Source organism: Phyllopteryx taeniolatus, chromosome 21 (genome assembly GCF_024500385.1).
Source record: "Phyllopteryx taeniolatus isolate TA_2022b chromosome 21, UOR_Ptae_1.2, whole genome shotgun sequence".
NCBI classification, from domain to species: Eukaryota; Metazoa; Chordata; class Actinopteri; order Syngnathiformes; family Syngnathidae; genus Phyllopteryx; species Phyllopteryx taeniolatus.
In genome coordinates this window covers 3,859,108-3,870,221 of record NC_084522.1, presented here as the reverse complement: position 1 = coordinate 3,870,221, position 11,114 = coordinate 3,859,108, and the positions used below count along the sequence as shown (strand labels likewise).

The following is an 11,114-nucleotide window of genomic DNA, read 5'->3' as shown; positions in this document are numbered from 1 at the left end:
CATTTTGTTTTTTCACCTCATTTACAATAGCCACACCCATCTTACCATTTAAAAAAACATCTAATGTGGCACTTTTGTGATAAAGTTTGACCACCCCTGATAGATATATATATATATATATATATATTATATTAAATCTTACCCTCTGACTATTCTTTTTCAGGGTTTGTACATGATGTCCAAGTATGGGATATTTAAATTGTAGATTTTTCTACTCCCCCCCCCAACCCTTTAGCGGCATGTTCAATATAAAGCACAATCAATAAAATATGATTCTAAACCGGAAGTGTTGTACGAGAACTAGGTTAATTTTAAGTCAATTTAGTCTCGTCATAAAAAAGAAATTCCATTACTTAAATGAAATTCACATTAAATCACTAAATCTATTAAATTAAGAGTGGCACAATCACATATAGTCTGGATGATATATATATATATATGGATGGACATAATTCGTATACCAGGAGGCAGTCATTCTATGGACGGAATTACTGTAAAGTTTGTTTTGTACTCTCTTCAAAATAAAAGTCCCAAATGTGCTCCTCACGCATCGTTGAGGTTTACAGCACACAAAATCACATTTTTGATCAAAGTTGTCTGTACTTGGAGAAAGTGAATGTCTCACGTTTGTATTCATGAACTTGAAAAGTTTCCAATAGCCATTGTTTTATTTTTAAAGCTGATTATGATATGGTTTATTTTGAAAGAATTGGGCGGAACCACACATGTTCCGCTCTGACCAACTTAACGCTGGCGGGCAGCTAGAGGGTGGGAAAAAAAAAAGCCAAGGAAAAAAAGGAATATCCGAGGCGTAAGCGAAGCGGATTTGGATAAACTTTAGTGAAGTCCCGACCCGAGGAAGCTCCGAGGGGGGGAGCTGACGGCCAGTGGACTTCATCGGTAACTACCGCAGGAGTCATTTGTCGCTTGTTCACCGACGGTCTTGAGAACGCCGTCGTCGTCCCAGCGGCCGGAAGTGTGCATGAAGCTTTCGTCTCCCTGGCGTGGCGACGACGGCGTCGACGGTTTTTTTCCCCCTCCACTGCCTGCCTTCGTTTTTTTCTTTTTTTCCTTTTTTTTTTTTTTTTTTTTTTTTTTTTTTTATAAATACGCCACTTTTTTTCTCTGTCTTTTTATGTTCTCACGGCGCTATGAGCAGCGAGTAGCTAATAGAGCCAGCCAGCGTGTTTGTGTTTAGCAAGCAAAGCACACCAAAGCCGAGGCCTCCACGTAGCTTTAGCGAACAAAAGGAGAAAATTAATGGAGGCAAGTTAGCCTCCTTAGCTTAGCATAGACGAGCTCTCCCAAGCCATACTAATAAATATCGTGGTTCTTTTCTTTCTTTCTTTTTTTTTTAAGTTCTTGGCAGAGAATTCAAGTGCTAAATCAACCGGTTTCCCCATTAAAATAAGATTATTTGTGATTATGACGCCATTGAGTGCTAATAGTTGTCCAGCTCGTAGCCTGAGACGTTTTGTTTCATTTGCATTTAAAGTCCAACAATTCTCACATAGACTGCACTGGCTGCTTATTAACATTCGGGGCAGACGGAAAAACACGTTTGTGATATGAGCTTAGTTTAGCCTCCTGCTTTTTGTAGCCTAGTCCAGTGGTTCTCAAACTGACACCACCAATTTACCACCTAAAAACATTCATATATATATATATATATATATATATAAGTTCTCAATATTGTATACGTTCTCAAGTTAGTACCATCATAATGACCAACATTAAAATACAGTACCGTAGTAGGCGTAAGTAGTAAGTGTTCAAAATTAGGCACAGGTTTTAATCCTTGTATTTTCAATATTATTGTAACACAGTTTGAACATTAAAAATGTGCTTGAATATAGGATTAAAAAAAACCAAAAAAAGCTGTACAGTAGTCCATCGCCATACCGCGGTTCACTTTTTGCGGTTTCGCTGTATCGCAGAATTTGAACTCGTATATCGATGCATGTTTTCCACATGGACCATTCCTGTAGACTCGGGTAACAATAAGCTTAACAATAAGGAGGAAAAATAGAGTTTGGGATCAGTTCACACTTTAAAAAAAAAAAAAAAAAAAAAAAGAGAAACTGCAATACGTCTACTGTAAAGTAGAACTGGCTTACACAACTGCACATCAACCGTAAAGTCAACATTAGCTGAATGCTAATAATAAAGCCTACCACTGCTAGTTAGAAGACATTGTAATACCTCCGAAGGTGGTCAAGGACAGACAACAGCCGCTAACGCAATCAATCACTTTATTGGACAAATGGTAAACCATAAATTAATCACATTCATCCAGGAGCTGCCGACGGCCTCGACTTGCAGAGTAACTCAAGAACAGGCAGACTGGTTAATGGTTAGCCACGTAACAGCCGGCACTAGCTATCTTGAGCCGACAGTCACCTGCGCTAACTATCGCTGGCCCGATTGCCGGTATGTGTGCGCCCTGCTTCAGACGCAGCCGCGCACAGGAAGTGTGGAGGAGGAGGAACATCGGTGTTGTCTAAGTGTGCTACTTTTCAATTCCAGAAATAATGGACGAATCCCATTTCAACTCGTCCTACTTTTGGTCTCCCGTCCCCAGTGTACAAGGACAGGTAGAGACAACCTTATTGTTGGCCTTGTCTTGAATGCACATGGTGTCGTGGCATGTTTTCCGTGTCCCAGGATTCCTTGCAGTTTTATGTCCATGTCGATGCTTCCGCTCTGCCACGCACGCAACCCGCGTCAGTCATGTGACTTCTTTGATGGTTCCGCCAGTCACATGATCACTCCTGTCCGGGGTTGCAAAGGGGTGTAAAATGTCCATGGGAAGTTAAGCGGGGGAATTTTGGAAATATTCCAAATTGGAAACTTTCCATGGAATTATTCAATTATAAACAAAAAATAATAATTGTAGACATCTATGCAAATGAGCTCTCCCTGTGTGACAATTCATCGATTAATCAACAACTAATTGATAATCAAGTTAAATGACAGCTATTTTGATTATTGACTAATAACTTCGAGCCATTATTTAACTCTTAAAATCCTTCAGCCTCTCAACAGTAAATATTCTCTAGTTGAAAGCAGCTTGACTAGCTTTATGTTTAATTAAAATAAGACATTGGCATTTTTTTTTTTTTTTGCCATGTTATGGACCAAACAAATAACTGAATCATAATCAAGATTATCTTTGTGCATTGTTTGCACTGGCAATTTGAAATAATGTCTTCTTGTTGAATAAAGGGAGGAAAATCTATTTTTTTGATGATTTAAAAAAAAAATGACTATGGAAATTAAAAATGTAAAAATTATCCTGGTTTATTCCCATGGAAAGTTTCCAACTTTGAAAATTCCCGGAATTTTGCAACCCTACTCCTGTCCCTCTCCTCTCATTTCTCGGAGCTCTCCTCACGCTTTTGTTTGTTTGTTCCTTCTCTTTGCATCTCACCTTTTTTTTAATTTGTTCTCTTGTCTCCATCTCCTCCTCCTCGCTCTTCCCATACATCCTCATGTTTTTGCCTCGCCTGCTTCCTCCAATTGCCCCTCAATGCCCCCGCCCCTCACTTGTTTCCCCGTCATCCCTCCACCCCGCCGCCGCCCCGCCCCTCTGCTCCTCCCCCCGCTAGATCGAGAGCGCCATGTTCCTGAACAAAACCAAGGAGCAGCTCGGCGCCGAGAAGCCCGGCGTGCCGGCGTTCCCGCACTCGGGCGCGTCTTCCTCCGCCCCGCACTACCCCACGGCGGTCCTCGCCATCCCCGGCTCGGTGGAGGCGGGGGCCGGGCTGCGGGTGGTCACCAAACAGGAGGGCAGCGGCTCGGCCGCAGGAGGAGGAGGAGGAAGTGCGTCTGTGGGCGGACACCTGCACCAGTCGCACACTTCGCAGAACGTCACTGTCGTGCCTGTTCCCTCCTCGGGAATCATGACCGCAGGTGAGTGGCCCCCTTATTAGGTACACCCAGAGGTGGGGGACTCGAGTCACATGACTTGACTCCAGTCAGACTTGTGTGGCTTTTTTTTTTTTTTTTTTTGTCACTCAACACGCAGACTGGCTAAAAGGTTAGCCAGCCACCTCAACACTCTCATTTGCTGACGCCCATGTCACTCACAAGGCCCTCTAAAATCCAAACACACTCAAAGTCACATATACTACAGTAGAACGTCAACACAAAAATAATACATGCACGTCTTATCTCTTTTAATAATGTAAATTCAATGTTATTTGTTTACTCAACTAATCGATGGTATAATCGGTATCCTTAGATTTTGATATAGTGGATTATATAGTTCACTCATCAGTTAAATGAAAAAGTGTTGGAACACTACTGCCGTTAATTACGTCATTGCTGTCACGTAATTACAATGTAGCGAGTCTCAGTCAGCAGCTGTAATAAATACTATGAAATATTTATTATATTATATGACAATGTTAGTAGTAGTACACATTAAAAGGTCACGTCATCATAAACCTCACGGGAAACTGTACCAAAACTTAACATTGTTAGTACTTCCTTGGCTTAGTGTCAATTAAAAACGTGACCTCAATGTGTGTTTATTAGTGTGCTTGCCACGAGCCGTTTGTAATATCGCGGCCTCAGTAGTAATCCAAAGAGATCCGTATCCTCATCCAAATGCGCCCCTGGCGTGAGATTTAGTGAGCTTGTGCGGGCGTGCCTAATAAAGTGACCACTGGATTGTTTCAATTTAGTTTGTTTTTGGTCTCTCAGCGGGCTTGGTCATCACCACCCCACAAGGCACGCTGGTACCCACTGCTTCCACGCAGTCTTTTGTAGCCGGACCTCACTCTGCCACCACCATGATTGTGTCTGCAGTGCACCCCTCAAACGCAGGTGAATTTGCGGACGCACACAGTTCTTTCTGTCTCTGGTATATCATAGGGCTTGGCGATATGGCCTTCAAATAGAATCTCAGATTTGGAACACAAAAAGCGCAATTTCCATTTTCATCCATTTTTGTGCTTTGGTGAACTAGCTAGCGCCTCTGTGTTCGCAGCCATGTTGTTAGTGCGAGCAGTGCCCATCAGTGGGGATGCGCTTTGAATAACAGAAGCCCCCGGTCCAAAAAGTCGACCTGATACATAAATTCGAATTCAGCGATCAAGTCAATTAATTGCACGGTGCTTTAATATATCGGGATTCAAAATGATCTGCTAGATGGTGGTGGTGCTGTGTTTGTGTTTGCAGACAAGAAGAGCGACATGGCGGGACCCCCCGCCGTCGTCATGTCGACGCCGGGCAAGCGAGGCAGGAAGAGCAAGCAGACGATGAGCAGAGCGAGCAGCATCCTCCCCCCAGGAAGTGACGCGTTAATATTGGCGCACCTTGCCGCCACCGGGCAGGTGCGTCCCTTTACTTTTGCCGTCCTGTTGTTGTTGTACTCGCCAGAGCGGACCTGAAGCAAAATTAGATTTTGGGCTCCTCTATTATACATTCCCCTACCACTGGGCGCCCCTATTGGTTGGGGGCGTGGGGGTGGGTTGACTTACGCCACGGGATGGTCGCGGTGCTTGCTGATGTTTTCGTTTCATCTCCAGCATCACTCTGCCGATCCTTACGACCTGTCCAACGATGAGGACGACCACTCCAGTAAAGAGGGGCCCAAATCCTACAGGTTGGGGTGCTGACGTGAACAAACAGAAGGTAACGCCTGTGAAGGGTTTCACCACCACGCCCTCCTCCTTTTTTGCCCTCCAAGGTGTCGCATGTGCGCGGTGACCTTCTTCAGCAAGTCCCACATGCAGATCCACGCCAAGTCGCACACGGAGGCCAAGCCCCACAAGTGTCCCCACTGCTCCAAGTCCTTCGCCAACTCCAGCTACCTGTCGCAGCACATCCGCATCCACAGCGGGGCCAAGCCCTACAGCTGCACCTACTGCCAGAAAGCCTTCCGGCAGCTCAGCCACCTGCAGCAGCACACACGGTACTGGAGGTTTTTTTGTTTGTTTTTAACAGCATGCATGTGCCTGCCTTGCTGCGCATGAGCCCCCTGAGGGTAGGGAGAGAGATGCAGCTCTCTTTTGAAAACATTTGTATTATCAGGTTCAACAATCATCTAAGAGCTGCTTTGGCCACTCGACAGAGACATAGTCGGTATTTTTATTTCAATAATTTAAAACGGTTCCCAGATGTCTCTGACGTGCTGTATTCAAAATAGCCCAAGGATCAATGGGTTGGCCTGGTTTTAGGGGGCGGTCTTGTCTAATGCAATGAGCCACTACCCCCCTCGCATCCTATGTTCGTATTGAGCTAGCAGACTTTCGTTAGACGGAGTTGTTCGGCTTGGTTGAGAATTTGGGTGTTTAAGTAATATTCCTTTTTTAAATTATCTTTTGTTTCATGCGTCAGTTTTACAGTAAACTTTAACTGGGAGTGACAAACGGCTCGAAGCAAGCACGCTGTGCCTCTTATTTGGAGAACTGTGCGTGCGGGCATTAAGAAGTAGTTTAAAAAGTGGGTATTAATTATTGTCAGGGTTTAAATGTGCTTAAAACGTGGCGGTGATCAAATGATTTTAGAAAGTCCTATTTTACCCACTATGATGGCCTTTCACCTATTGCGGGCGGGTCCGGGCGGTATCGCCCACGATCGGGTTGACTGGATAGCGGCTAGGGAGCGATTCCAAACGCAGCCAGACAGACAGACAGACAGAGAGAGAGCGAGAGAAGCGTGAATTGTGCTTGCTTCTGTTGTACTTCTGTGTTTTCCTAAGTCGGACACAGCGCAAACGAGCACAAACCATCACTTGAACGCATGATTTGCTCTTGAGTTCACTGTGAAGTTTGGTCATGCTCCAGCCTAAAGATCTCTCGCTCTTTCTCTCTCTCTCTCTCTCTCTCTCTCTCTCTCTCTGTGTTTGTCTCTCTCTGGGTCCATCCCCTCCTCCGCCCTCCATCCCCCGCCACCCTTCCACGTGGCCGTCCCGCCTCAGCAACCACACTGAGGCCAAGCCCCACAAGTGTCCCCACTGCTCCAAGTCCTTTGCCAACTCCAGCTACCTGTCGCAGCACATCCGCATCCACAGCGGGGCCAAGCCCTACAGCTGCACCTACTGCCAGAAAACCTTCCGGCAGCTCAGCCACCTGCAGCAGCACACACGGTACTGGAGTGGGCCGGGCCGGTCCGGGCCGGGCCGAGTGGTGTCGGCTCTGCGGCAAAAGGAAAAGGACGCGGGAAGGTGTTCCACGTGAACTTTGTGTCCACTTAGGATTTGTGGTGTGCACTTTTGTGTCTTCTAGGATTCACACGGGTGACCGGCCGTACAAGTGCAACCATCCTGGCTGCGAGAAAGCTTTCACTCAGCTCTCCAACCTGCAGGTAGCGCAAACGTGCCCATTTCCGCACTCACTGGCTTAAAATGCAACCTCAAAATGTGTTAGCTTTAAGGAATAATGGAAATCCGGCCGTCCATTCATTTTCCATACGGCTTTTCCTCACCAGGGTAGCGGGTGAGCTGGAGTCAATACCAGCTGACTTTGGGCAAAAGGCAGGGTTCGCCCTGGACTGGTCGCCTGTCAGGGCACAGACAATAGATTGGTCCCCAGTAATTGTCACGGCACATAAAGATTAATGACCATTCACCCTCACATTCATTCACTCCTATGGACAATTTAGAGTCTTCAGTGACGCTAACGTGCGTCTTTTTGGAACGTTGGCAGAAGCCGCTGAGCCCCGGGAAAAAAAACTTTCCCGGTGCCCACTTTCCTCTTTTAAACAAGATGCCGCGCTCTCTTTTGTCACAGTCTCACCGTCGGCAGCACAACAAGGACAAGCCGTTCAAGTGCCACAACTGCAACCGCGGGTACACGGACGCCGCCAGCCTGGAGGTGCACCTGTCCACGCACACCGTCAAACACGCCAAGCTGTTCTCCTGCGGCCTCTGCAACCGCTCCTACACCTCGGTACGAGTGATGGCAATCATACGGCGGTGCCTTCATTTACAAGGGCCCCAAATTTGTTGAGTCAAGGTTACCACGGGAATTGGTATTTTTGCAGGCCAGCGCCCTTGCACTTCTGCCGCATTTTCTGAGCGTCTCCCGGTCTCGCGTCCATCATGGTCACGGTGTCCTCGCGCTTTCTTCCCATAGGAGACGTACCTGATGAAACACATGAGGAAGCACAATCCCGAAACGGCGGCCGAGCAGGCCCGGGGCCTCGGCTCGGGCGGCCGGGGGCGCGGGCGCGGCAGGGGCCGAGGTCGAGGGGGCCACCTCCAAGGCCAGGCCAACCCCAACGCCGGCGGCCAGAACCCCAACGCCGGACCCCCCGGCGGCTACCAGCAGCCCGGCGAGGGCGTCATCCCCTGTCCCTTCGATCTCCACCAGTACAAGACGGTGGCGGCCGGCGAGATCCAGTACAAACCCGGAACCGTGGCAGACCACAAAGACCTCTGCCTCACCGTGTCCACGTCCGCCATCCAGGTGGAGCACATGAACTCGTAGGACACAAGACTTACTCCGTGTAAAAAGTCTTTAAAACGTAGTCTGGAAAATTCAACAAAAAGACTGGCTTTTCTACGTGTGCGTCGGCGTGGCTTTCAAAGGGATTTATCAGGTCTAAAGATGCGCAGTGTTTTCACAACTGGGAAGAAGAAGCTTTAATGCAGAGCGCGGCCCGAGGAGTCCGATTTGTTCGCCGAGTGCCTCGTTCCTGCCTAAATAGGAAGCGGCTCCCAAATCTCCGATGAGGCGGGAGACTTTTCCGCAAATGTCACCTCGGGTCCTGAGTTGTGGTTTATCCTCGTTTACCTGAAGGACCAGCTGGCTCGCCAATACAGAAGCTACCCTACAAGGTGGGCCGGAATAAATGACTGACTTGTTTTAAATTAATTTATTGACGCCAAAATCTTATCAAAACAAAGGTGTGTATACAGTCAGCTGTTTATCGCGGGGGGGGATAAATTCCAAACCTAACACGTGATCGCTGAAAATCTGTGATACAGAGCAGTGTTTCCCTCGCCTTTATTTAGCCTGGGCACCAATTTCTATCATGGCACACCACCAAACAAAAATATCACACAAGTATATATACTGAAATAACAACGCTCTCATCTCCATTTACTCATAAATTTGCTCAGTGAAACGTGGGCCTTTTTCATTCAACACAAAGCAATTAATCTGTTGTATGAATGGCAACAGGCGGATACACAAGTTTATTGTACCTTCCGGCATCTAATGGAAAGACATTTGTTCTGCCCGTCACTATAAGTCGCTGGCGTTGAGAGAAATAGATTTGTAATAATAAAGTCATTTTCAGACACATTAATTGGAATTGGATAATTTTCTGCGGAACCCCTGATATTTTTTTTTTTTTTTTGTAGTTTCACCCCTCCCACATGCTATAAACACAACCAAACCGTATCATTTCATCGAATGCAAGTTCGCTAACTTAATGCTAACATATAATGCGAAACACCATAGACGGGCTAACATCGGCGAACATCGACATTATGTTGTACATCTTCATTTTTATAGTGTTGCCATCATAAAACAAAAATAAATAAATAGTGCCACTTAACCAGTCAGCTACATTTAAGTTTGTCTTTAAATTACTATTCTTTTTAAAATAACACTTGCATAGGTGTAAATTTGGAAATAACAATGTTCGTCAAGAGGAGCTAGCGAGCGCAATGACGGCTCGATGATTCACCCCCAAATAACTTGAGCAAATTTATTTCGGGAGCGTGTATCTAACTGGTTGCCTTCCGCATTAATCGGTCTCAAAGAAGTTGCTCTCAGTTTCAGAACTCAGTTTATAGTCGTTTTCAACAACTGCTAATTAACACACGGAGCAGCAGCATTCAAAGCGAGCATATAACAATAACAGGCATATATTCCATCGGCGCTAAGTAGGGTAGTGTCTGCGGCAGAGCGGAGTAGAATCGTGTTTTTGGCCGCTCAAATTGACCGTTGAGGGACATTTGCCGAATGCACTAAAACCACGCGGGGCTTATGAACTAAGCACTTGACGAAGCTTTGTACTTCACCTTCTACGTTTGTCAGCTGTACTTTTTTAATATGTCCGTATTTTTCTACCAAGCAGTGGAAGGTGAAAGAGCGTGAATGTGGAAAGAACAGTGTTGTTGTTGTTGTTGTTGTTGTTACTAATAGAAGCGTTTGTGATCCTGCGTCGCAACATTTTGGCAACCAGTTGTTTGGGGAATAGTGATTGTATGACAAAATGGCTGACAGGTACTGTTATGGTTCATCTTTTTTTTTTTTTTTTAATAAGGCTTTTTCCATGCATATAACCTCTTCCAGTACAACTGTAATGCAAATGTTATCCACACTATTATCAAACTAAAGGCATTATTATATGGCAGTATGCTGTACATAGGTTTTCTGTAAAAGGGAAGCATGTCCTGTGAAAAACTTTTTTTTTTTTTTTTTTTTTTTTAAAGACACGATTATAACAAACAACCTGTGAGCTTTGGAGCTTAACCCCCCCCCCCCAAAAAAAAACATTTGAAGTTGTATTAGTGATATTCACTCAAATTATGTTTGGACCGTAACTACCAACAAGATTGATAGTATTGGGGCAATAAGTAAATACAATTTACAATATATTTTTTGTTTGCCTCGACTCACGCATTTTCCCTCCGTGTATCCATTGCCGACTTACTATGGAAAAAAAAAATGAATTTACTATTCATGTCATGGTTGATGCTAACACATTGAGCTGTGCTACTACGCTACTCTTTAGCATACTGTATGCTCATCACCTGATCAGACGTCATGAGAATAAAGTTGGCAAACAGATTTCATATGAAAAATATCTCCAAGTCTTGCTTTGGTTTTTGTTCTCCACCTTGCAGAACAGAATGTAGCTTGTGTCTTTTGATTATGCAACGTTAAATACACTAAATACACTTTTTGCAGCCGGGTTGCAAAAATTGGCCGTTCGTTCTTCCTGACCGTGTGACAAAAATAATGTGTGCGTTTCTCGGGCGTAAAGTTGCGAGGGCAGTCTAAGAAGTTACCAGATGTCGCACAAAAGTGCGAAATATGTAAAAAGTTGGGACGCCAGTCATCGTGAGCTGCGTTTGTGTTTAAACTGAATTTCATGTTGATCACGAGATCAGTGGCGGTGCTTCGTAGTTTGAAATCACCGAACACCAA

General features: G+C 45.4%; 1 protein-coding gene across 4 annotated transcripts; it reads left to right on the top strand.

The window, feature by feature from the left end:
* The first annotated feature begins 738 nt into the window (after nucleotides 1-738).
* znf384a (zinc finger protein 384 a) lies at nucleotides 739-10,770 on the top strand. Of its 4 annotated transcripts, XM_061759656.1 has the most exons (11): nucleotides 741-900; nucleotides 2,527-2,594; nucleotides 3,609-3,912; nucleotides 4,708-4,830; nucleotides 5,185-5,339; nucleotides 5,535-5,611; nucleotides 5,696-5,920; nucleotides 6,929-7,096; nucleotides 7,236-7,314; nucleotides 7,740-7,898; nucleotides 8,085-10,770. In XM_061759656.1, exons 2-11 carry the CDS (start codon nucleotides 2,532-2,534, stop codon nucleotides 8,436-8,438), a joined length of 1,707 nt encoding a protein of 568 aa, XP_061615640.1. In that variant the 5' UTR covers nucleotides 741-900; nucleotides 2,527-2,531; the 3' UTR covers nucleotides 8,439-10,770. The 4 variants fall into 4 exon arrangements, with proteins under 4 accessions (XP_061615645.1, XP_061615642.1, XP_061615640.1 ...); XM_061759661.1 differs by lacking the exon at nucleotides 6,929-7,096 and having other exon boundaries at nucleotides 739-900; XM_061759658.1 differs by lacking the exon at nucleotides 4,708-4,830 and having other exon boundaries at nucleotides 740-900.
* The last annotated feature ends 344 nt before the right edge of the window (nucleotides 10,771-11,114 follow it).